This window comes from Chenopodium quinoa, unplaced genomic scaffold (genome assembly GCF_001683475.1).
Source record: "Chenopodium quinoa cultivar QQ74 unplaced genomic scaffold, ASM168347v1, whole genome shotgun sequence".
In the NCBI taxonomy this organism is placed as follows: domain Eukaryota; kingdom Viridiplantae; phylum Streptophyta; class Magnoliopsida; order Caryophyllales; family Amaranthaceae; genus Chenopodium; species Chenopodium quinoa.
This window is the reverse complement of record NW_018743405.1, coordinates 5,023,125-5,050,332: the sequence shown is the minus strand read 5'-3', so window position 1 is coordinate 5,050,332 and position 27,208 is coordinate 5,023,125. Positions and strand designations below refer to the sequence as shown.

The following is a 27,208-nucleotide window of genomic DNA, read 5'->3' as shown; positions in this document are numbered from 1 at the left end:
CTTCTTTCGTGAGATCCTTCTTATTAGGTTGGTTTCGTCAAATTGCTCAGATCAATTGGTTAGATTTGGTGCTGATAACGTGTTATAAAATTAAAGAGAAAGAGAGAGTGACTGAGTGAGGGATAGCTCAAGTGGTTAGAGCTTCCCTCCCGATTCCAGGAGATCTTGGGATCAATTCTCACCCCCGCCCTTGTACCTCTCTAAACACCAAAAAAATTAAAGATCTATATTATTCCATAGACTGGGATATATATACATACAATATAACTAGGGTTTGCTTAGATAACAATAAACCCTAGGGTATCCACGCAATATTTCATAACAGCTAAGACAAACTCCCATTTCCTAAACACTTGAAATAAATATTCTTTTAATACGTACGCTATTTTAATTAATCAAATAAAACATTCATTAATTGAGTAGGTAATATTACTGTAGAACACAGCACAAATTCCATTTTCTCTTTTTTATCAACACAATCGCAAGTCAAAGAGTTCGTCTTTCATTCTTCCTCTTTCCCTTGAGGATCAATCACCATTTTTCAGAAAAAAAAAGGATTTCGCAGATATTCAAACTACTCCAGAAATTGAATTCAGTCATTCGTTAGGTGAATAATTTTAATCTTCTTCTTTTTTTCATCGCTCAACTTTATTGAATTCAGATGAATTTTGAGATCTTTGCTTAATTTATTTTATTTCTGGATTTTTCTTCAATTAAACTGTGCATTTCTTTTTAGTTTCTGTAATTCACATTTACATTATAATAGTAATTGCATATTGATTCTGTGATTTGAATTTTTTATTTGTTTCTATAAAATTTCTGCTGATTTTCTTGATTGCATTTTTCATCTCTTAGAATTGGGATTAATTGAATTGGTTGACTAAGTCGATGGCGCTCTCAAGGCTTCGACAACCATTATTGTCACGCGTTCCATTGCTCAGAGTTCGTCTTTTCTCGTCTTCGATACCATCCATATCAAGGTATACTGTCAATTATTCTTGATTGAAATTTCAACAGGTTTATTGTAATGCACAGGGCCGTTTCTGAGATTTTGGAGGGCTATGGGCGAACTAATGTATTGGGGCCCTTATTTTAATTATATGTATCTAATTCTCAAATTTTATTACCATAAAGTAATTCTTTTTTAAAAAAGTAACCACTCTAATAACTATCCATTTCCACGAACATTCTGCCACTGGGAAATTCTCCTTTTTTTTTCGGGCAGTAAACGACTAAACAATGACCATCTTAGTTTGCAAAACGTTGTATGGTCGAAAAAATATAGTATGTCTTTGAATTGGGAAATATACTTCATACAACTGACGTGACAGCTTTTGGTCGGCTTTTCTTTTCTCTCATCTCTGGATCTAGTTTTTTTTACTTGGATAATGTAGCCATGTAAGAGTTATTACTTTCCAAGTTTGAATAAAAAATTTACATTTAGCTAGCTCGCTATTTTAGAAAGGAAAAAAAAAAAAATCATATCGTCCAACTATATATACTGTAGTATAAATAATATTTTATATGTAGTAATAGCTAAAAATAATATGTACATAAAATACGTAAAATTATCCAAAAATTTGTGCTTATAGAATCTCATTTCTCATATACCAAGTCAAAAACAACACATTATGCATGAGTCTTTCATAAAAATATATTTTTTCTCATAAGATGATGTAGAGATAAAAGTAGGATTTTTTTTAAAAAAAATAAAAAAATAAATTGAAGAAAGCGTTTTACTGGGTGTAAAGGACAAAAAGAAATTTTTTTTCAAAAATGGAAGTTGTGGTACTCGAACCTCCGACTGTTCAATCAAAGCCTACACTATTCATTAATGCTTACCAGCAAGACAAATGTTAAAAACATAGAATAGATTGCATTTAATTTGATTATAACAAATTTTTGGGCTTCTAATTGGGGCCCTGGGCAGTTGCCCCGGCTGCCCCGGCTCAGATACGGGCCTGGTAATGCAATCTAGTAAATTGTTTAGATGATACATAAGCCCTACATAATTCTGAAAGTTGAATTTCACCTTTTTGAATTTTTACTCTAAAATGGTGCACATATATGCATTATTATAATGCTTTTATTTTTGTAAAATGACAATAATAAAACTTCTTTCATGAGAATATGTGTAGCTCTAATAAGGTAAATTTGCTTTTGAATTGAGTTAAAAGAGATTCGAGCATGAGACTTCAGTTGCTTTAATAAATTTTACTCCGTAGTAGATATGAACACCTAATGGTAAAAATGTATCGAGCAAAGCAAGAGAAAAGAAGAGATGTATTGAATTGATATGTTAGGGGAAGATGGTTAAATAGTGGTAGGTGGTGTGACTAGGGTCTTGGGCTAGGGATTGGAATTGATATGTTAGGTACATAGTATAAAAGGCGAAAGGTGCAACAAGGTGATAAGGATTTCCCTTCGCCTTAGGTGCGTCTCATTATAGTGAGGTGCTCTTAAAGGAGGGAATGGTTTGAAAAAAAAAATTGAGGGGCCATTTGGTTTACACAAGGTAAATGGAATGGAATGAACAAAGGGAAACAACATGTGAATCCCCGTGCATTCGCAACTGCAAGGACATGTGAATCATCTGGAATCTTTAAGTTGCTGTTTGGGCACCCTTATGCTTTGGCGGTGTCACCGGTGCTTATTAATTTGGCTGTTGTTTTGGCCTGGTTGATTATCTTACATTCAGAGTGTCAGCCTATATTAGCTTTGGTGCTAAGTTGACTGGTTTTAATTTCAGTCAGTTTAGCTGTGAGTTTGTTGGATTTAGTTTTATGCTTTCTTCAGGATGAGTAGGACTTAGCTTTCACGTGTGCTTAGCTTAAAATAGGGATGTGAGCTTAATTTCGTGAGACAATTTTGTGTGAATGTAAGAATTATTTAATGAAATCATCATCTTCTTAGTTATTTTGATATTTGGTGCCCAATGCTTTTCTACTTGAGAAAAAATTGCTAAGACATGGATTTGGAACTCATTAGTGCTGCTGTGAAATAAATGATACTCTGGGATAAGGATAATTGGGGTAAAGAACATAGCTGACTTGCGATGACCCTGGCTTTCAAATTGGCTCCTTAATTAGGATTTCATTGTATTTATAAAGTACACTTTCTGTCTTTCCGTGTTCATTTATTATTACCCTTTTTTTATTTTTTATTTTTTATTTTTTATTTTTAAGAAATACAACTTGTTCCACCTCATAAAGACAACTCCAAGCAAATTTTGGTGTTAATTTTTTAAACAGCTCTTCTTTTATAATGCCTTTTTTTTATTTTGGCTACACAGATACTATGTTCCTCGAGCTTTATCCACGGATGGAAATGGGGGTTTGCTAAGGTTTGTTTTTGTTCACTTTGTCACTGGCTTACTGCTTGAATTATCTTCTGTTGAGACTTCTATTGTCTATTTATCTTATTGTCTCATACTGTCTTCTTTCACATTATATTTAACAGGGCTTTGTGCATCTTGTCTATAATTTTAGTGCAGTTGTTTACATTACTATTTTCTGGTTTAGTGCTAAATGATCCTTAATTTATCATATAAAAAGCCTCAATTCAATGCTCAACTAACCCATTAACCAGCCTATAGGTCATTTACTATCTGCCTTACCATTCTTGGAATTTCGGAAGTTTGTATATAATTTTGGTTCATACACTGATGATTTTTTTCCTAATGTTCTTAAAACTCGATTTTGACGCGCTGAACTCTTTAATTGGAAAATGCAGTAAATATAGGCCCATGCTAGGCTTTCCCTAGTGGTATTGATTGACATGTCTTGAACTGTGAGAAGATTTTCCTTATATATTTTCTTTCTACTATGAAATGTTATCTGAAACCCAAAACTTGTTAATCCTGTAAGAGTCAAATATGTACTTAGTGTACAAACAATGATTGATTTGATTGTGTTCTAGTGATTTTTGACTTAGTGCCTGATGTCCTACTAGAAAAATAGAGTGGCTTTTTGTGTCTGTTCAATATTCTGAAATGAAAAATCCCCTCTTTTACAGTTTCTAGCTTCTCTGGATGCTTTATTATTTCTCTCGATACTTTTTTTATTTCTAGTTTAATGATTAGGTTGTGCAAATAATTTAATTCCATGATGTTCAGGTGTACGTCAGTATCTGTGGTTACTGGTTTTTTAGGAGACTTGTCTAAGATCAAGGTTAGTTTTTTAAGAATAAATTTGAAGATTGCTTGCGTTCTACATTATTAAATTCTCAACTTTTTATTTTGGGGAATGATTTGATTTTTTTTTTTCTTGTCATACCTTGCAGTTTCAGTTTGGGGCTCGGTACATGTCATCAGCAGGTATCTTCAGCTTCCTTGTTTTCTCTGTTTGGATTATTTAGGAATTGACCTATTTACTGTTGTGTGTGTATATGGATTTTGAATTGTAATATAATATGAGGTTTAAGTATATGATTTACATTTTGATATGATTATTATCAATGTGATCTATAATTCTATGTATGACAATCAATTTGCTGAACTTATTTTAGTTGAACGAGCTTAATTTTGTTGACAGAAATTTTGTTATCTATCTTCCATTCTCCTCTACACACCACCACGAGAATTCACCCTCCACAATCCACCACCCAAATGCATACAAACTCACTATCGTTGTATCTACTTCTCTTGTTGACGTCTCAACAACCTCTTGTTCTAAGTTCTAACAAGAGAAATTATTAGGATTCTTTTTAAGGACAATAAATGACAAGGAAAATGGTTTAATCACAGCAGAATAAAAATACTACCAAGGGAGAATGTTTATTTGGTGCTAGTGGACCGTGGGAGATATTGATGTACACCTCCCACTCCCGAGAAAGGACTATGTGAGATATTGACGTACACCTCCCACTATTTCTCTGGATTCACCTCCCATTCCCGATTAAAGTCCCAAAATCAGATGCTCTGAAATGCCTGGCGCTTCAGAGGGTTTGGAGTGGGCTCTCTAGGAAAGGGAGTAGGCGCTCCATGCTTTCTGCCAAAGTCCCAAATTTGCCCTGCAGCTTGAAGCGGGTGCTCTGTGAAATCAGAGCGGGCACTTGGCACTCCAAGTCTTCTGCCTACACCTTTTCATGAGCCATTCTATAATTCCAAGTTGATGACCCTTGCTCTAACTACCAAGCCTTGAACCTCCAATTCATCTTCAGTGCTTTACTCTAGTTTGAGGATGGTCAATCCTGAGAGTTGACCATTCAAAAAGTTCTCCATGCCCTAGAGTCATGACACGCGGGCCACGTGGTATCTCCTTATTTCCCACCTCCACTAGGTTCAATGAACTCGCATTATATATGTGAGTCACAATTGGATTCCAATTCAAAATATTGGCTATGGAATTGAGACTAATATGATTAGTGTGTAATATGGTATGTCTCTTTTTCTAAAACAACAAAAAAGGAGTGCACAACCAGTTGAAGTTACAATGGGATAGAGTTCATTATGAATTGTCACACCATTTGGGGAATACGTAGGTGTGATAACATTTTTGAATATACGTTAGTTACTTTTTGACATTGGCTAATATTCTTTGCCTGAATTTGTCACTTTATTGATTGACCTCCTGCTTAAGACTCTCACAAATAGCTTGGCCTTATGCTTATTATCATTGTATTATTGACTTGATGAATACTCTATTTGTGATAGGCTGCTTTATTATAGCACTCAATACTCTCAAAAGGGGTAATCTCTCCAAGCAATGTTGTTCACTACCATGCTGACCAATATTTTTCCCACAAATTCTCTTCTTTCTTGTAAATGAACTTGTGGGTTCATGGCTGCTGCTTCGTTTTATTTATTTTTGTCACTTTAAAATATAATTTTTAACACAGTTGATGTATATACATGTGAAATAGGAATATTTTGGGAGCATGAGCACCACCTAAGTGCATTATGTCTCTAAATATTAATTAAACATGAACTTAAAAGAGTACGCAGTAAAAAGAAAAATAAAAAAAAATACTCCATAACATATAAGAGAAACTAGAGTTTGAATCGCAATAAAATTCTTGAGGTTACTTATCTACAATACTTATTTTAAAAATTTATTAAATCTATGTACTTTTTAGAATAGCTTAAATTTTATGATAACATTTATCTATAATAAATTTGAAGAAATTTCAAAATTAGCCTATTTATTCGTCTTACATCTTAGTATTTGAAATAATAAAAATAAATTTGCAAAATGATGTTTGGACGGTTTGACCCAACTCATTCATCGCAAGAGCTTAAATTTAGTATCTTTATAATTTACCAAATGACTATTAGTGAGCATGTTCTGTGCACACATTACACCATTCAAAGTGTATGTGTTAAACTATATGCTAAACGTTGTGATGTTTTGAGCATTACATCATCACAATGTTGATCACTAGGGAAATTAAACTAACAAATGAAGGCATTTTTAATTCTGTACCATTATTATTGCTTCTAATGTAGCCACTGCATTTACTTGTATTGCAGATATACCTTCACACATAGTCCTCGAAATGCCTGCTTTGTCCCCAACTATGGTATGTATTTGTCTTAATCATCTTAGGCAAAATTGTGCTTATTCCCTAGTTTTTTTTTGTTTTTTTTTTCTTTTCTCTTTTCGTTTAGAGGAATTATTATCAAGTAGTGGTTTGTTGCAGAATCAAGGAAACATTACAAAATGGAAGAAAAAAGAAGGAGATAAGGTAAGTAGCAAGTAAGTTTTTTTTTTTTTTTTTTTTTTTTTTTTTTTTTTGGGGGGGGGGGGGTCTGCAATTTTATACACCTTGGAATGGGAATTATAGTGTGCATCTTGGATATGGATGAACATATGGCTCAAAAATTCTGATCATACAGTTCAAAAATTACAAACTTATCTGTCCATAATTGCTATATTCAGAAATGTATCTTCACTGCCGAAGTAAATAAGAACTATATGTTTGTAATATTTGAAAATGTACCCTAATATAGTGAAAAGTGAACTATATATTTGTAATATTTGAACTTTATATTCACTCTTGAATTATATTTTCCTTTACGCTTTGTTTGGATAGCAAATAAGGAAGGAAGGGAAGGGAAGGGAAAGAGGCAGCAAAGTGAAAAGAAAGGGAGGGGGGAGATGATCTCCATTTTCCCTCCCGATCTCTCCAATTTTGGAGGGATTATGCTTATTAAAGAGAGATGGAAAAAGGATCCCTCCCTCTCCTTCCCCTTCCTTTCCCCAATCCTTTACCCAAAAAAGAGAGTTTGTCCCCCTTCCTTTCTCTTCTTTTCCTTTTTTATTTTTTTTTATTCAATTTCCTTCTATCCAAACAAAGTGTTAATGTTAATGTTTCACGGATTAATTCGCTTACTATTAATTTCATCTCTCAGATTGCTGTGGGTGATGTTCTATGTGAGATAGAGACTGATAAAGCTACCGTGGAGTTTGAAAGCCTTGAAGAAGGGTAAATTATTAGTAACTTCTATTTTGAGCAAATTTTATCACCAATTATAAATTTGTAACTAATGACATCTTGTTTCATTTTATGAGTTTTACACTCTTTATGGATCATTAAGCATGGGTCTAACTACGGGCTTATATAGGTAGTATCTCTTGCATATTGGGGCTTTGTAGTTTCAATAACCAATATTTTCATAGGTGTGGCTAATGCTAGGGGCAACTTATTTCAAAATATATCTTGTTCTTATTGTAGTATTAGTTAAATTGTTCTTTTTTTGTCAATCAAATTTACCTTAACAACCACTACACTTCAGCCATTCCAAAATCCATTGTTAACTTGTGGTAGGCTTTGGAGTTAGACTGTAAGCAGTCCCTCATTCATATTGGTTGAATATTATTACAACGGTAAATTTATAGGGATAGAGCACTTTGAGGTTCTCAACTTTGGTGTTATCTCCTTGCAATCACTTATTCATACTGGTTGGAAATTACTTCAACGTTAATTTTAACGGAGATTGAGCACTTTGAAGATCTGAACTTTGACTCATAATTCTTCGCTTAGAAGGATAAAATTTAGGGTTTTCTATGTTTGATACATATTGTGGTCAATTGAAGAGGATCATACCTTTTGGATAGTGTCTTGGATTAAGATTTAAGCACAAAGCAATATGGACCTAAGAACTAGCTCCATTCATATATCTAGCGCAAAGTTTGGAGTATATTAATTATATAAGATTGAAAGTCATTGAGACAATGTAAATATATATTAAGACCCACAGATTATTTAAAAAAAAAAAAATCACTGATGATGCTCTTAAGTAACGAATTTTTTCTTTAGAAGGTGTGCAGTCTTGCAATTTTATTCCTTACTTATGGATGAATGGGTTTGTTTGCTGAACTGTGAAAATGGTTGAGTGCCACTTGACTCTTCTTGATTTTGTAGATGAACTACTTTATAATAACTCAAGGGAATAGGTTTTTTTGTTCATGGCCCTTCTTTTGTAAATCTGTGTCACCTCCTCGGGGTTTTTATTTTATGTATCCTTTTCTTATCAATTTGACCCTCATGAAAATCCCAAGGCCTAGATCAATTGTTATGTTCCTTTTGTTTGAAAGTAGGATGGATGGATCCTAAAGAATCAATTATTTTTTTCAAGCTGCTTGACCTTTCTTCATTAATCATGTGTGATACATTGGATCCACAGATGGGATCCAAACAACTTTTGTATTATTTAAAAGATTTTTTTTTTAATTGACTATTACGTAATTACTAGGGAATAATCAAATTTATGTAAGCATTGTTCTGGGTAATCATGTGCTTTCGTCATGTAGGTAAACATGGTCAGGCTTATTATATCAGTTTTATACTTTTACTACAATTAGTTCTCTTTAGTTGATGTTGATTGTAATTTTCATGTTCGTGTTCATCTGCATTTCCACTGGTTTATGGAAGTGAAAAATTTAGTTTATATGAGCAAAGTTTACACTATGCCTATACAGTTTCACATGAATACTCTGTGGAAAATATCAAGCTCATCAAACGTACACAATTCTTCATTATTTATTTGATTTCAATCTTTCCCCAGTGCCTTTATCATCCGAACTACTACTTTTGAACTTATGATGCAAGAGATCAACCCCGTCCTGAGGTCCGTTTCACATATGCTAGGAAAAGGTTCAAGAATATTGTAGCAAATGCTGGAGGCTGAGCTGGACAACAGTTAGTTATGATTTCAGTTTTGGGATCAAGGGCATGATAGTAATTCAAGAAATAGTTTGTTATTTTGATTCCTTGCATTAGCTGTAATAATTGAGTTTGTTAGGCTAATTTTGATTATAAGTATTGCTAATAGGGGGAGGGAAGGACTATGTTACATGGACTCGGGTACGTGTGTCGGACACAGACACGTGTCCGAGTGTCCGATTCGCCAATTTCCAAAATTTTAGGACACGGGGATTCTGTCCTATATTTTGACACGGGTGCGGGGACACGACATTTTCATTTTTTGCAAAAAATTATACATTACAAAATATTTAAATATTTCATTTAATATTCAAAAAATTTATACCATATAATGCTAAAACTATGACAACACTTATTATTTGGGTTTTTTTTTATTTATTTTTTTAAAAAAAAAAAAAGATAAAGATGAAGTACTAAGTAACTCAGTAACTCACCGCAAGAAATTAAATAAAGGGGTAAAAAAGTTATGGACACAAACACACAATTGTCACAACAGTAAAAAGGGATTTTAAAAATAAATAAAAAACCAATAAAAGGGGGGAATACAGCTGTAAAGCACTGACTTTTTTACTTTCAGATTTTTTGTATTGTCTTTCTTCTTTAACCTCCCGCTCCCTCAAATTTCTTACTTATCCATAGCTATATTTCTCCTTTGCTTGAAAAATAAGGCTTTTTTTTTATTTTTTTTATTTTTAAAATTCAGCTTTATTTCTGCCCTTCCCCTCTCTCTGAAGTGTCCGAGTGCACACTGCCGAATCCGACACGAATTTCGTGTCCGAATCCGCGTCGTGTCGACACTGACACTCCGACATTTTAGCCGAGTCCGGTGAACATAGGGGAAGGATATACAGAAAATTATTGAGGTTGCTTGTTGGGAGAGTTCCTTCCTCTCGAATGAAGGCTATTGTATTGTGATCACACTGATTGCAATTTAACTATCTTGGCTGCTAAATTCTCCTCTCTTGCTCAAATTTGGTATCAGAGCAGTGTCGATTCTTGTCGGAGAAGACAATGGCGCGACTGAATCATGGTCAGAGACTGGACTTACTATAGCAGGAGATTTTTGGGCTTCCTGCTCGTGTGCCCGAGAGATCTCCACGGCTATGGCGACATTTAAAACGGATGTCACCAACCAGTTGGCTGAAGGTCAGGAGAAGCTCCGTTCCAAGGTGCGGTCTATTATGTCCGGCGGTCCGCAACCACGGGAAGCCGAAGGATATCAGTGGGATAACCCCTTTTCTTCGCAACACCACCTAGATTATGGAGATGGTGGATTCCTAGGTGGACAATCGAATTGGAAATTGCGAAAGCTCGACTTACCCATCTTCGACGGTACAAATCCAGATGGATGGATCCTCCGAGCGGAGCGATTTTTCCATTTCTACCGTCTGTCGGAGGAGAGAGATCAACTGGAGGCCACGGTGGTGGCGCTTGATGGCGACGCCCTGCTTTGGTACCAGTGGGAGCACCGTCGTCAACCTTTGCAGACTTAGGAAGCCTTGAAGAAGCAACTGTTGCGCCGTTTCAGAACCACCGCGACGGGGTCCCTGCATGAGCAGTGGTTGGCCCACGAGCAATCTGGCTCGGTGGCGGACTAACGGCGCCGTTTTATTGAGCTCTTAGCTCCTATTGACGGAGTACCTGAAGAGATTGCCAAAGGGCAATATATAAATGGACTCAAGGAGGATATCCGGGTTGAAGTTCGGATCCTTAGCCCACCCACCTTGGATCTGGCTATGGATCTTTCGATGCGGGTCGAGGAAAAATTAAATTTGAGCCCAAAGCCCAGATCCAACTCTTCTAGCCTACCAACCTGGAGAACACCTTACCCAAACCTTCGTCCTAACCCAAACACAAACCAAAACAAAAACCCAAACACACACCTCACCCAAAACACCCCAACCCACCCTTTTACCACCAGATCTACCACCAAACCAGCTGCCGAACTACGCCGGTTGTCGGAAAAAGAACTGTAGCAGAAACGGGAACTCGGGTTATGTTTCCGCTGCGATGAAAAATGGACCATCAATCACCGATGCCAGCGGAGGGGACTCAACGTGCTTCTCACGGTGGATGACGATGACTGGGACGATTCAGGTGAGTTCTCCATGGTCGAATCTCTACCTGACACCCCCGAGCAGCCTCCTGTCCCCACTCCATTGCCGCAACCCATACCATTGCCGCAATCAGCCTTACACCACCAGAGCTCGGTGATGGGTTTAAGTGGGCCTAAAACTATGAGGCTGGCTCGTGCTGTCAACGGCAGGCCTGTGGTGGTCATGATTGACCCAGGGGCCACGCATAATTTCTTGTCCTTGGTGGGTGCCAACACTTACAAGTCCAGCCATCGACCACTAAGAGCTTCGGTGTGACGCTTGGAACAGGGGAAGCAGTGCAAGGGGAAATGGAATGTAAGGGCGTTTTATTGGACCTTTAGGGGTCACAATTGTGGAAGACTTTCTCCTTCTACCCTTAGGTAATTCGGATGTCATTTTGGGGATTCAATGGCTGGAAAAGCTCCGGAACACAACCACCAATTGGAAGACCCAGACACTTAAATTTCAATTGAATGGCGAGACTGTTACACTACGGGGTGATCCTCAGTTGGGTCGGACTGGCATTTCATTGAAGGCAATGCTCAAAACTCTTCAGAAAGAGGGAAAAGGCTATTTGCTCGAACTCAATCATATTAGCAGTGTGGAGGAGAAAGAAGCACCACCTGTTCCAGCAGTGTACCAGCCCTTATTGCACGATTTCCAACAAGTTTTCAATATGCCACCAGGGTTGCCCCCGCAACGCCAAATTGAACACTCTATTGTGCTTCGTAGCGGCTCTAACCCGATTAACGTTAGGCCTTACAGGTACCCTCTATCTCAGAAGGATGAGATGGAGAAATTAGTAGCTGACATGTTGGCTGCAGGAATTATTCAACCCTCTTCAAGTGCGTACTCAAGGCCGGTATTGTTGGTCAAAAAGAAAGATGGATCTTGGCGTATTACAGGGCTCTTAACAAGAAAACTATTCCGGACAAGTATCCAATTCAAATAATTGATGAGTTATTGGATGAGTTGGGAGGGGCAGCTATCTTCTCCAAATTCGATTTGAAATCTGGGTATCACCAGATTAGAGTCAAGTCAAGGCTGAAGACGTGCATAAGACGACCTTTTGCACTCACGAGGGCCACTAATGCTCCAGCGACATTTCAGTCACTATGAATGAGGTTTTCAGGCCGTTTCTTCGCAAGTTCGTTCTTGTCTTCTTCGATGACATTCTCGTCTATAGTCCCTATGAAGCCACTCATTTAATTCACTTGAAACAAGTGCTGGAGGTTCTGGCAGAACATGCTTTGTATGCCAATTCCAAAAAATGTGAAATAGGAAAGTCCCGAGTAGCATACCTTGGTCATGTGATCTCTGCAGCAGGGGTGGAAGTTGATTCTGCGAAGGTGCAAGCTATGGTTGATTGGCCTCCTCCCTCGATCTTGAGAGAGCTGCGGGGCTTCCTTGGCCTCACAGGCTACTACCGAAAATTCATTCCAGGATATGCTCTCATTGCTCAACCACTTTGTTGTGTAAGGATAAGTTTGGTTGGACTGAGGCTGCTACACAAGCTTTTAACTCTCTTAAAAGTGCCATGGTCAATGCTCCAATCTTCGCAGCACCTAATTTCTCTCTTCCGTTCATTGTGGAGACTGATTTTCTCGGGGCATGGTCTAGGGGCAGTGTTACTTCATGCTGAACACCCCATTGCTTATTATAGCAAGATTTTAGGAGTAAGGAATCGGGACAAGCCAATCTATGAGAAGGAATTGATGGTTGTTGTCTTCGCCATTGAGAAATGGGGGCAATACTTACTTGGCCGTCACTTTATTGTGAGGACGGACCAAAAGAGCCTCAAGTACCTCCTTGAACAGTGAGAAATTGGGCAAGCATATCAAAAGTGGGTGAGCAAGCTACTTGGCTATACGTTTGACATTCATTATAAGCCTGGACCCATGAATAAAGTTGCTGACGCCTTAGCTCATCAATTTTCTCCTGATATGGAGTGTTGTACTTTGGTCACTTCTTGCGGCATTCGTTGGGATTATGTCCAATCTTTCATTATGAAAGATGCTGTCCTCCGGCTGATATCACAATTTCAGGAAGGAGAATCGGTTCCTAAGTGGTTCTGTTTGGATAATGGGGTGCTGAAATACAAGGGGAGGATAGTGATTCCCAAGCACAGTGATTGAGGGCATGCGGGTGATTTCAAAACATACCAACGTTTAGCAGGGGAAGGGGAATGGTTCTAGTTTGGTATGAGGAAGGATGTTCAGCAATATGTGCAGCACTGCCATGTTTGTCAGCAAAATAAAACTTCGACTCTTTCTCCTTACCCATTCCGGAAAGGGTGTGGGAGGACATATCTATGGATTTCGTAGAAGGGTTACCCAAATCTTCGAGGTGGGATACCATACTTGTGGTCGTGGACAGGTTGACTAAGTACAGGCATTTCATTCCCCTTAAACACCCCTATTCCGCTTAGAGTGTGGCCCACACTTTTGTCACAGAGGTGGTCAAGCTCCATGGCATACCTTGCTCTATTGTCTCGGATAGGGACAAAGTATTCCTTAGCATTTTCTGGAAAGAGTTATTTCGCCTCCAAGGAACTCAGCTCATGCGTAGTACGGCCTACCATCCTCAAACGGATTGTCAGACCGAGGTGGTAAATAAAGGTGTAGAGGCTTACTTGAGGTGCTTTGTGAATGGGAAGCCTCATAGTTGGTCTCGTTGGCTACCTTGGGCTGAGTATTGGTATAATACTTCCTTTCACTCCGCCACCAATTGCACCCCTTTCAAGGCTCTCTGTGGTCGTGATCCACCAAATCTGGTTCGCTTCTCTGCTGGCAGTACTACTGTTTCTTCTGTGGAAGAACAATTGAGTGAGAGGGATGCCATGTTGGATGACTTGAAGTATCACTTGGTTCAAGCACAAGTGTATATGAGGCACTATGAGAATCAGGGAAGGCGTGAGGGTACTTTTCAGGTTAGTGACTTGGTTTACCTGAAATTACAGCCTTACAGGCAGAAGTCTTTGGTGCGGAGGTCCAATGACAAACTCTCTCCTCGATTTTATGGGCCTTACCCTGTCATTCAACGCATAGGTCAGGTGGCTTATAAGTTGCAGCTTCCTCCTTATGCCAAAATCCACCCTGTTTTCCATATTTCACAGTTGAAGAAGGCTATTGGAGCCACTCATACCCCAACCCAACTCCCTGTGCACTTGTCTGCTGATTTGACTTTTGGAGGTAGAACCTGAGGCTGTGCTGGTGGTGCGAGACTCTCAGTCTGCCATGGAAGTCTTGATACAGTGGAAGGGGTTACAAAATTTTGAGACCACATGGGAGTTCTTTGATGAAGTCAACTCGAGTTGAAGGCTATTGTATTGTGATCGCAATGCAATACAAATATCTTGGCTGCTTAATTCTCTTCTCTCTTGCTTGATATTCTCTCTGTTTTCATACTAAATCCTAGCATATGAATAGCTAAAAACCTCTATAAGAGTGCGTGTGGTTTAGAGCTGAAGTTGAGCTGGAATTTCCTTAATGAGAAGGCCCCTTAATTTATAGATATTTACCCTAAGCTTGGAGAACGATGCTTAGTTGGCTCCTTGCAAAACCTATATTTTGAAAGGCATTTGTCATAAACTCATAGAACAATTTCTAGTTAGATCTGATCATCTTGGTGAAGCACCATGATAACGAAACTTAGAGTACAAAATCAACTTTTACCTCTTCAAAACTAAGCATTTTCTTTTCCAATAAGCCAAATTTCTAAAGCAATAACATCATGATTATTGTTGTGCTTTTGCAATAATAAGGATGGACAATAAAGCAACAAGTAATTAATAGAAGCACCTTTCTGTACTAAACACACTATAAGAAGTAGAACCAATCTTATTGCATACTAATAATGAAATTTAAGTTATGTTTTTGTCGCTTTAGCCTTGCTTTGTAGTTAAAGAAATATATCTGTGATATGAACTATCATGGCTATCTTATTACTTTAAAAATAACTTGCTGATGCATTTGCACATAGTTTGTACTCAAAATATTGGAACTAGACCTTTAGTGCCCTTAAATATGGCTATTTGTTGTTGCTGTAAACTATGTATTGTGCAGTTCTCTCATTATAATTTGAGGCATTTTCATGTAAGTTTGTATTTGTTTCTAGACTCATATTGTAAACTTTTGTGATTGATGTCTAAGCTAAAACCTTTTGTAGGTATCTAGCAAAGATTCTGGTACCTGAAGGTTCAAATGATATACCTGTAGGACAAGCAATTGCAATAACGGTAAACTACTATTATTTACGAATTTCTTGTTCTGTTGAAGCTAGTAGAGATGGTTTTGACATTGCATTATGTAATTAAGATATCCTGAACTCATCTGTGGTTAACTGATAACACTTGAGAGCATGCTGCTTAACTCTTCAATTATTTTTCATGATATTTCTTTTGCGAAGGCTAAATTGTGAATAAGGTTTTCTTACGTGTCAAACACAATATTATGGGCTGTCAATCAATCAATCAATCAAAGCCTTGATCCCAAAAGTGGGGTCGGCTAACATGAACCAAATTTGATTATTCCGTGTATCGACATAAACCTTCCTCCTCCATCTCTTACGGTCCAATGCTTCATCCTCATGCAAATCCATATACCTCATATCCTTCCTAACTCCTTCCAATCAAGTCATTTTCGGTCTCCCTCTCCCTTGTTTAAGTCCTCCACTCTTCCACTCTTCAAACCGGTGCACCCTCGGGTCTCCGTCTTACATGCCCAAACCAACGTAAGAGATTTTCTCTTAGTTTATCTGCAATGCCTGCCACACCTACTTTCTTACGAAGGCTAAATTGTGAATAAGAGTTTTCTTACGTGTCAAACACAATATTATGGACTGTGTATATGTATAATTAAGTGTAATAATCCATTTCATGATGTACTTGATATGATTTTAGTAAACAAGTATGTGATATAAACTAAATTGAATTGGTCTCCATGTTTCCTTATCTTGCTAATTTTGGTTATAGTTTTTTTGTTTAAATGTAGAGAACCACAATATAGTAAAAAAGCAGTTCAATAGGAAGCTTCAAACTATATGTGTGTATTCTGGCACAAAACGTTTTACTTTACCCATTCAAGTAAAATTTTGTAGTACACTAAAAAATAATAAGTGCAAGTATGTCGGAGGTGCTCAATAATATGAGAGTTTGAACATTGCTGATTTAGAATTCTGGGATTCTCAGTTGTGCAGCTTGTGCGAAATTTTGTATTTTTTGTGGATCCTTCCAGTGTAATTTCTTGCAATTTCTTTCTTATAAATTTCTAAAAAGAACTTACACCTCTGTATTCTACTTTCATTTTGATATGGAAGGTAATTCTATAAAGAGAGCATAATCATTAGTTTGCATTGTTGTAACACCAAGTCATCAAAAATCAACGTTACCCAATCCTACTAAAGAGGCTTGGGCAGGTTGGGGTAGTCAAGTGTATGGAGCCATGCCCTTGAAGTTTCATGACACCACAAATTAAAAGTTTCAACAATTATAATTTCTCAATAAATTAGTAGTTTAGACAATCTTGGGCCATTTTTGCTTTGACATGCTATAAACTAATGTCATATAATATCCGATGTTATTTTCCAGCTCTCCCACCTTGCGTAAACTTGAATGCCTTGAACAACTTGTAGGTTATGGGGCCTTCTTAGGTTATCATCCTAAACTGTGTTGTGTGATTTTATGTATTTAGAGACATACGCATTCATTTTTGTATAGTAGGGTACTAGGGTTTTCCGTTACTTGCGAGAAAACCTATTAGGTGTTTAAGAGATTTTTGAGTATCTCTCTAATGTTCTCTAACACCTTCCAATTAGATATAAGATTATAGCTGCAAAAAGAAGCCAGGAAATGGGGCTTTTGGAGATGTGTCGTTATGGGGTTATTGTTTGTAATTCAGTTGAAAAGAATACATGCATTGTGGTGCTGTTCTTGGGGATATATCCTGCATTAGGTTCTTTTCTTTGGGGTTATTTGGTCTGCCCTTATCCTGGCTAGCATACAACAGACATAAAAATTAACAGCTGGGCCAGCAATTACCGAGAATTATTTTTGTTGAGGTAGGGCTTGGAGGTGTCTTGAAACCTCTTGATGTACATCTTTTTTTCTTTCATTGGACAGATGTACGCAGCTTTGCCTTTGTAGTCAAAGGCTTATTGATTCAATAAGTCCATTTTCCCGTTGAAAAACATTTGTTTATCTGTAACAAAGCATTATGTAAATGTTGCTAGCAAGTTTATAAAATATGTTAAGACATCAGATTGGATTACAGTAAGAGTAATAGTAATTGTATTTTATGTGTGATCAAGGTCATGTCAACTACAGGATGAATGATCATGAATTATTCATAAAAAAGTTTACACGACTCAATAATTCCCTGTACTTGTGTTATCGTCGATCGAATGCAATTTTGTTCAAACTAGAGATCGCTTAGATTCCATTGGTAATGCAGATTTGTAATAATCATATCATACATCAATCAGTAATCTATAAAAGAGAGATTCAACTTCTCAAAGAATAACAGTAGTAGGAATTACAAAATAGTGAAATACTGAAAGAGTTGTGAGACACGTCTATAACACCTGAAGGTTGAACTTACATATTCTGCATGCATATTTGATCATCGTAACATTTATAAAAGGCACATTCTACTCTTTGAAGGTCGAGGACCCTGATAATATAACAAAAGTTCCTGCTATTAGTGGTGGGTCAGAAGTTAAAGAGGCAAATGCAGCTCCACAAGATGTTGCATCTCAAGATAAAGAGTTGGAAACCAGTGCTGTTAAGATTGACACCTCAGAGCTCCCTGCTCACGCTGTTCTTGATATGCCAGCACTATCGCCAACAATGGTAAGAATTTATGATACAGATTAGGGCTACTACCTTCATGTCTGTCTTTTTTAAAATAAATTTTATTCAGTGCTAGCTTTCTTGCCTATCTTGCATCTATTTCTGACTTTTGGTTGTTTGGTATTTGTTATATTTCTGTGTTAGAACCAAGGAAATATTGCAAAATGGATTAAGAAAGAAGGGGACAAGGTTAGTTTTTGTAGACCATAGTTTTTAGCCAATGTTGCTATTGACTTATCTCTTTAATTAGTTGAAATGAATTTGCAGATAGAAGTCGGTGATATTCTATGTGAAATAGAAACAGACAAAGCTACTCTTGAGTATGAAAGTCTTGAAGAGGGGTAATTATTTAATTTAAACTCTGAAAAAAGCTATCCACTTTGTGCACCCATATTTTGGCTAATATGTTATGTTCCAGTGGTTATATTAATCCATTAATAGTAATTATGTCATGTTAGTGACATTGCACTCTGTGATTTAGTCAATTGTATTGGATAAAATGTTGTTGATAGAACATGGCTTGTATACCAAAATGAAACTGGAAGCTTGATATTAGAATTTATTTGTATTAGATGCATGCGAGAAAGGTAACAGTTAAGGTTTTATTTACTAGACATATGGCTAAAGCATTGTGTTTCTATTTATACTTGATGTTCGAATTGCAAAAGAAAAATGTTTCACCACCATTATTGTAAAGCAATGCCCCCAAATTGAGGATGAAGAATTGGGGTTAATGTGTAAAGGCATCAACCAAGAACTTGATGGTGCTCTCTAATTTACTTTGAAAGAAAGGGGAGCTTCTCAGTGAAATACTTAGATTTCATATGACATAGAACACCGTGTACAAATTACTAAGCAAACTAGAAATGGCAATTTATAGCTTACAGTTTCAGCTACATTATCCCTAGGCATCTTCCTTTCCTTTTCCTTTTGAAATGTGTATATACATTACCCTCTTGCTAAGGAGTTTATCTCGTGAATCAACACCTAGGCTACGGATTGAAAAATTACAAAATTTCTAGACTCGTGTGTTTATGTGGGAATGTGTGAAGTACAAAATACTTCCTCTGTTTATCTTAATTACAATGTTCCAACTTTTACATTTATTACACAACATGTTTTGTTTATCTATGATGATTTATACTTGAGTAAAGAACTATAGATAGTCATGTAGGATCTTGAACAATTCATTATTGTACAATACTTCTATAGTTTTATTAGGTACTTGTTAGTAATTAAAGTTATCAATGGTCGAAGTAATACAATGGCAAGCGTGAATATAGAACATTACAATTAGAAAACAATCGGTGGGAGTACTAAAATATTGCAGGCAACCAACTTAATGCAAAGGACAAAAACAACCTTGTACAACGATCAATATTTGATCTTCCATGAAGTTTATGTTTTATCTAGTGACTAATTTAACTCTTTTCATATACACAGTGTGGGGCTAGTTTGTGTTTGTTGTGAGTTTTCATTTGGCAAGCGATTTGAGAACAACAAAATTTTGTTATCAGAAGTAGTAGCGTCTAGTTTATTTGTTGTCAGTACAAGTTTAAGACGATGAGAAAATTTATACTCATTATGCAACTTGTGTCTTAAATTTTTGTTCCTTGCTTTTGAACTTGCATGCTACTGAATCTTTGTGTCTAATGTGTATCATTGTAATGTATTGTGTGCTACTTTAGCCTTTCTTTTCCTTTTTTTTTTCCCAAAATTTTCAAAGGATTTTTTTTTTGGTAACATCTAGGAAAAAACTAAATTGTCTTTTATCATCCAAACAGATAAAAGTGTTATTTTACCTCAAAAAATAAAGTTTGATTTTGCCACCACTTAATGATTCCATCCATGAATCCGTTAGTGGGGCTCATCCCCTTCTATATCCTCTTTCATCTTCACGATTCTCTGACTCTCCTCAACCTTCACCTCCATTCGTACATTTACTTTAACCTCTAAATTTTACTCCATTTTAATATAAAACATCTTGTTTTTCAATGTCTTTCTCTTAGTTTTGATTTGTCATGCTTCATTTCACAAGAGAAATATATGGTTATGGTTAGAACCATATCCCTCGTACTTCCCTTATCCTCCATATTCCTTTTGATTCTACATTTCGCCATCATTTATTCAATCCTCCTCTTTCCATTCCTTTCCCTCTTTAACTCTTCAACAAATTTTACCTATTCTTCTTCAACACCTTGTCAAAACTTAACATTATTAAAACCAAATACCAGCACAATTTTATGCCTTTTTTTTTAATTATCTGGTAATAATAATCAAGAGAGAAAGAAGATTTTTATCGAGGTATTTCAAATTTTGGTTTTTTATTTTTATTTTTATTTTTATTTGCTTAAATTAAAATAGAGGCATTCAAATAGAGATTAAATGAGGTTTGTTTAAGTAGTTAAGGGGCAATAGCTCATTGACAATTGAATTAGTGTATAAATATGCTTGATTGGATCAAATTGCTTAACATCAAGAAATTCCCTATTTTCTATTGAACATGAACCCTAATTTTGTTTTTGAAAATTTGGTGGTTAATAAATTAATAAAAAGCATGCTTGGTGTTTGAATTCTTCAGCAAAATAACGTCCTCAATCAATTTTAGTGTGCTAATTTGCATGTTTGCTTATTTATTGTTAAATAAATAAAGAAAAAAATAATCACTCCATGGTTTGAAACTGCATTGTTATTGCTGGAAAAAGCTAACAAAAATAGGAGCGAAACTGATTTTAGTATATGAATTGAGGTGAAAGAGGTATATATATATATATATATATATATATATATATATATATATATATATATATATATATATATATATATATATGTGAGAATCATTTCTTATGTGAGAACACTCTGTGTGTTCTAAATTTTAAATCTAATGTTCTAATTATTTACTCAAGTGTTCTAATTAAGTAAGATGCTCTAAATTAGTACTAACATGTTCTAAACAATAAATTAGTTAAGTTAAATTTTACAAATATTTTAAATAACTTGTTCTAAAATTTTAACTTAAATGTTCTAAATTGTAAAACATGTATTCTAAGATTTTTAATCATATGTTCTAGAATTTAAGTAAATGTTCTAATTTTTACTCACATTTTCTATATTTTATATCAAGTGTTCTAAATTTTTATTCACATGTCCTAAATCTTAAATGAAATGCCCTAAATTTTACTCATAAGTATGTTCCAAATTTCATAAAATAGATTTTTTAAGTTTTTACATATATTCTAATTCTTAAATCAAATGCTCTAAATTATTACTCACACAGATGTTCTAAATTTTCTCGTATGTTTTAAATTTTTACTCACATGTTCTAAATTTTAGGTCATTTCTCTTATTCTTAAATCAGATGTTCTAATTAATTTGAGTCACATGTTCTAAATTTTTACTCGTATGTTTTAAACTTTTACTCACATGTTCTAAATTTTAGTTCATTTCTCATATAAGTTTGGGTTCTCTCACATATGGACCTATTCTCATTGGATCCGTCCCCTATATATATATGTAAAAATGAAACTGGAATAAGAATAAAATGTTAAATGGTGGGCCCACTAACGGATTCATGGACAAAATATGTTAAGAGACAATTTGGTTTTTATTTTTCCTTTGTGTGTGTGTGTGTGATGGGTGGGGGGGGGGGGGGGGAGGGGGAGAGGAGTCTAAAAATCCTTTTTTTAAAGGAATTTTATTTGAATTGCTTCTTGCAAGCCCGCTGGGAATTAGCTCCATATCATTTCATATCGCCCCTCTATACAAGAGCCTTAATGCCTTTCTATGTATCTGTTTTTGGGCTTGTAAATTTCATGTAAGACAGGATTACTTCTTTTCGAGCAGCCAAAAGGATCTTTATAGAAGGTGGCCAGTGGTCTTTCTTGTAACATGTTAGCACAAACCTTTATCCCAATTTTACGTGACATCTTTACTGAGAATCTCAACCCTTAATACGCATTTGCTACAAGCCATGAACTGAAGAGGCTGTTTGTTGCTGAGAGTTATTTCCTGTGTTAAATTGGATTCACATTTATGGTCACTGCAATACGCCAATACTTGAAATACTCTATTTGTACCTTGTCTCAGTTTGCCCCTTCTATCACCATGGTATAAACTTGCACCTGTGTTATTATTGTTTCTGAGACCATTAATCTAAAGGAAAGCCTGTTTGGATGTTGTGTAACCAATTATTGTTTACTCTTATTTGTCACCGTATTAAATGTCCTGTTGAAGCAAAGTTATGATCAACCTGGGATCTTGTGACTAACTGGAGCCTTAACTTAAACAAATAGCCTAATGCCAGACTTAATATGTGCTATTCACTTGCTTTTTTATTTATAATTTCCTGAAGGGTGCTGAAATGCCTAGAAGTTGCAGTACATTTTTGTGACTTATGTGGTTCCTGAATTGATGCAGGTATCTTGCAGTAATTTTGGCACCTGATTGTTCAAAAGATGTCATTGTGGGTCAACCAATTGCAGTAACTGTATGTTATTCAAGTGCATACCTCTCCCCCCCCCTTCTCTCTCTCTCTCTCTCTCTCTCTCTCTCTCTCTCTCTCTCTTTCTCTCTCTCTCTCTCTCGTGGGGCTCTCTCTTGGGGGTGGGTAGGAAGTGGAGCTAGAGGTTTAGATTCAAAGTTATTTTACTAGCCCCACCTTGATTGTTACCTTTGCTCTTGTTTTATATATACATTGCTTAGTATTATTTATCAACTTGGGACTTTTTCCATTGCTAGGTGGAGGCCTCAGAGGATATTGAAACCGTAAAGGCATCATACAGCTCTCGCCCTGTAGCAAAAGAAGAGAAGTCAGTAGCTCTACCACAGAAAAATGAACTTAAAGAGCAGAAAAGCATCATTAACAGAATTAGTCCGTCTGCAAAGTTGCTGATTTCAGAGTTTGGTCTTGATGTGTCATTGCTTAATCCATCAGGGCCTCGTGGTACCTTGTTAAAGGGAGATGTTTTGGCTGCACTACAGTCAGGGAAGGGGTCATCTACTACTGCTGCACCAAAGGAGCAATCCCCATCACCGTCAATTCTGCAAAGTAAACCTTCTAGTGCACCGGAGTCCGCTTTGTATGAAGATTTTTCAAATAGCCAAATTCGGAAGGTGGTTACCCTATCCAATTTATGGACAACTGTCTAAATTTTAATGTTTTCATATGGAGAAAGTTTAAATTTTCCATCATATTCTCTTGACAGCCTTAGATTATGCTACTTCTGGCCTCAGCAAAGGCATATTAAATGGTTGAACTACTAGGTTTGTGAAGTGTACAACCTGATATGTCTAATGTGAGATTGTTGATTTGTTGGCAGTTTATTTTTCTATTTTCTGTACCATGTAGATATGTGTACTATTTTATTTGATATTTGCTCTGCATATCTGATGCATTTCATGTCTATATCAATATTACATGTTATGGTTCAGGTTTTAGTATCTACTAGTTTGATAGAGGAGGAAAAGTTCATCATCTTAATGTCCAAGTCATATCATTTTGTTATCAATATTTATGTCATGCTTGTTTCCAAATTTTATTCTCTTTGCAGTAGGAGATTTTTCATATATTCTGAGTACATCTTGCCTTCTTGGTATCTATCATTTACAGGTTATTGCAAAACGTTTGTTGGAATCAAAACAAAGTACACCACATCTTTACCTATCTACAGGTTTGAAATTTTCAAATTTTCTCTCTTATTGTCATGCCCCTTTTTTTCCACGACCTCTTTTTATTTATTATTTAATGTGATGATTATTGTTGTCTTGGCAGATGTTATACTAGATCCTCTGATGTCATTCAGGAAGGAACTTATAGGTATTGGGCCTCCTTATTTGGTACTTTTGTTGCATCATTACATTTAAGCTTACCAACGCCTTTTTTGTGTATTCAGAAAAGCATAATGTCAAGGTATCAGTAAATGACATTGTCATCAAAGCTGTTGCTATTGCTTTGCGCAATGTGCCAGATGCGAATGGTAAGTATTTTTTAAAGTTATTGTATAATTGATCAGTATTTATAACCATTTTTCTAATGCAGTGTTGAACTTGTTCTGATTTGGTATAGAAAAAACTGCTTGAAGTTGTCAATGCTGTACATTTGGTGGTTTTGTGTGATTCTGATTTAGTCTTCTTGTAGGCTTTTGGGATGCTGAGAAGGGTGAAACTATCATCAATGATTCTGTTGATATATCAATTGCAGTGGCTACTGAGAAGGTTTCTTTTGTTGGTTCAATTTTTTTCTTTAAAGCTCTATGCACCATCTTTCCTAAACATGATTTTCCTTGATTGCAGGGACTGATGACTCCTATTATAAGGAATGCTGACCAGAAGACCATATCTGCAATATCGTCAGAGGTAAGGTATCAGCAAAGGCTGATGCAGTGGCGGAGCCAGGAATTTTGAATCGGGGGGACAAATGAATATTACATATTGTTTTACGAAAATGTTCGGGGAAAAAATCAATACTTGAAAACACTGAAAGTTCAATAGCTAAAGTTTTACAAATCAAAAAATCCAAAATACAAAAAACTGGGTAAAAAATCTAACATCATATACCAAAATTTCCTCATGAAATCTTTGTTTATGGGTTGGGAATTTTCGAAAATTCAAACACTGGATAATCTAACAAATTAAATGCAATTAGCATAAATAATAATATCTCTTTCTTTCAAAAAGCGTAAAAGCATAAATAGTAATATCCTATTACAGCCAAGGTTTTGTTCATGAAAAATTACAGTTATATTAATTAATTTTTTTTTTATTTTTTTTTTGTAATAAAACGTGGGAAAATGACATGCTATAATTTAAATAAGTATATGTAGCAACTGTTAATAAATAATGGAAGGAAAACTGCACTTAATAATTTTTTTTTTAAACAAAAGATTGCAAAACATCACAAATTCACAGCAAAGAAGAAAATTGGAAGGAATACTACACTTTTTTTTTATAAAAAAAAAAAATTAAAAGATTGCAAAACAGCACAACAAGGTTCGAACTTGTACCTCTAGTAAATAAGCCCACTCTTCTAACCACTACACTATCTCATTTGGCTAATACAACATTGCACAAAATTATGTATTTAACCTGACATTTTTTTGGGAAAGTGGGGGGACAGGTGTCCCCCCTTGTCCCATGCTGGCTCCACCAGTGCGGCTGATGCTCTTTGTTTAGCTTGTTAATTTATTAATATTAGATTACATGTACTGAAAGACAGAAATCCAAATATCTGTTATCCATGTTATGTCAATGGGTAAATATTTAGTTATGGGATGACTAACCCAAATGGCTACAATAGAAAATCCAATATGCATAAGTTGTCAATGGGTATATTTGAATTATCGATAACTAAGCCAAATGGTAAATATAAAAGGAAATCCAATATAATTTTGGGCTGACTAACCCAAATGGTATCTACAAACCTTTTACTACAAAAGGAAATCCAATGTGCATAATATGCATATACTTTTTGTTATTAGTTTTGAATAAATATGATCTTATACCAAACTAATACGTGAGTATCCTAAAACAAATGCTGATGGTAGGTTAAAGAATTGGCTGAAAAGGCTAGGGCCGGAAAGTTGAAACCCAATGAGTTTCAAGGTGGAACATTCAGGTTTGTGTTTCACACAAGTTTATAGTCTCTTAATTCAACATACTTAAAGTTGAACTTTCAGAACTGAAATCACTCCAACGTTTCTTGTAATGCTATTGCAGCATCTCAAATCTAGGAATGTTCCCAGTGGACAACTTCTGCGCAATTATTAACCCTCCGCAGGTAAGTGGAAAACAGTTTGAATAAAAATTGATCTAGTATGCTTTTACTGTTGAATGATTACATGAGGCACATAAATTGTCACTGTTTCTTACTAGTAGTTAACTTTGGTTTACCTTGTTTTGTCTCGTTTTTGTAGGCTGGGATTCTTGCAGTTGGGCGAGGGAACAAGGTTGTTGAACCTGTGGTTGGAAGTAATGGTGTGTTATCGCTTTTATGTTTAATCACTTTTGATCAATTGTTTCTTCTGCTGCAAATTTCATCATAATTTTACTCATATTCAGGAATTGAAGAACCTGCTGTTGTTACAAAAATGAACTTGACACTATCTGCTGATCATCGTGTTTTTGATGGAAAAGTTGGAGGTGAGGGAATTCACAATTTCCAGTCTCATATGCTTATTTTTTATCCTTAATATTCTTGGTATATGGGACCATGTACATGCTATAATCTTTCATTTGGTGAATGTATAAAAAATAAAAATAGTGAAGGTTTTAGCTATGATTGTGATTGTATAGCGCACTTAAAAATTCTTTTGGCATCACTATGGTTTTTTTTTTTTTTTGGTTTTGTTTTTCAAAATCATATACTACCTCCGGTCCGAATTACTCGCAACTTTGGGGTATTATTTGTGAGATATAAAATATTCCAAAGTTGCGAGTAATTTGGACCGGAGGTAGTAATATGTCATATAATGAATAAAAAATTAGTCAAACTTATTGAAACAGTACGAGTAATAATTTTGAAAACTGACAAAAAAAGTGGAAGCACCTTTTATGTTTCCTGTTTTTGGTTTTTTTTTTTTAAATAAAAATTGATGCCAAACAAGCCCTATGTGCTCTTGTATATGTTGTGCTTCACTAATTTTTTCACCTTTTGCTTGTATTCCTTTCAGGGGAATTCCTCACAGCTTTACAAGCGAACTTTGGTGATATGAGAAGGTTGCTTTTGTAATAAGAGATACCTCTAATACCAAATTCTCCCACATACAAATAACACAGATGTGATTATTGTTAATTTCATCAACAATATCTAATTGACAGGAAGGTCCAACTCACAATTTTGGTTTGAATTTTTTTTTTTTTTTGGTCATGGAAATCCTTCATTGAGGTTGTATTAAATTTATCAGGGAACAAATGTGCACAAGAGCTTGGAACATTTTGTTTCGATACATCATTAATTAAATAAATTAGCATCTTTTTCAAAGGCGAAATATGTAATTGTGTGATCTTTTCATGTGCATCAATGCATACTTTACTAGTTTGTAAATCAAGAATATAGTTAGTTCAGTGCACCATATTCTCAAGGGTCGTAGTCCTTTGGCTTGTA

The 27,208-nt window shown here is 35.6% G+C and overlaps 1 protein-coding gene across 1 annotated transcript; it reads left to right on the top strand.

Annotated features, from left to right (window-relative positions):
• Positions 1-415: 415 nt before the first annotated feature.
• Positions 416-27,208, top strand: LOC110739002 (dihydrolipoyllysine-residue acetyltransferase component 1 of pyruvate dehydrogenase complex, mitochondrial-like). The gene is made up of 24 exons (XM_021919455.1): positions 416-607; positions 856-980; positions 3,293-3,343; positions 4,115-4,169; positions 4,282-4,315; positions 6,470-6,519; positions 6,640-6,684; positions 7,352-7,425; positions 15,429-15,498; positions 17,920-18,108; positions 18,253-18,297; positions 18,376-18,449; positions 22,525-22,594; positions 22,846-23,220; positions 23,717-23,777; positions 23,879-23,923; positions 24,000-24,083; positions 24,245-24,321; positions 24,400-24,462; positions 25,650-25,720; positions 25,822-25,882; positions 26,019-26,079; positions 26,164-26,244; positions 26,775-27,208. The coding sequence occupies exons 2-24, from the start codon at positions 889-891 to the stop codon at positions 26,831-26,833; spliced, it is 1,887 nt and encodes a 628-aa protein (XP_021775147.1). The 5' UTR covers positions 416-607; positions 856-888; the 3' UTR covers positions 26,834-27,208.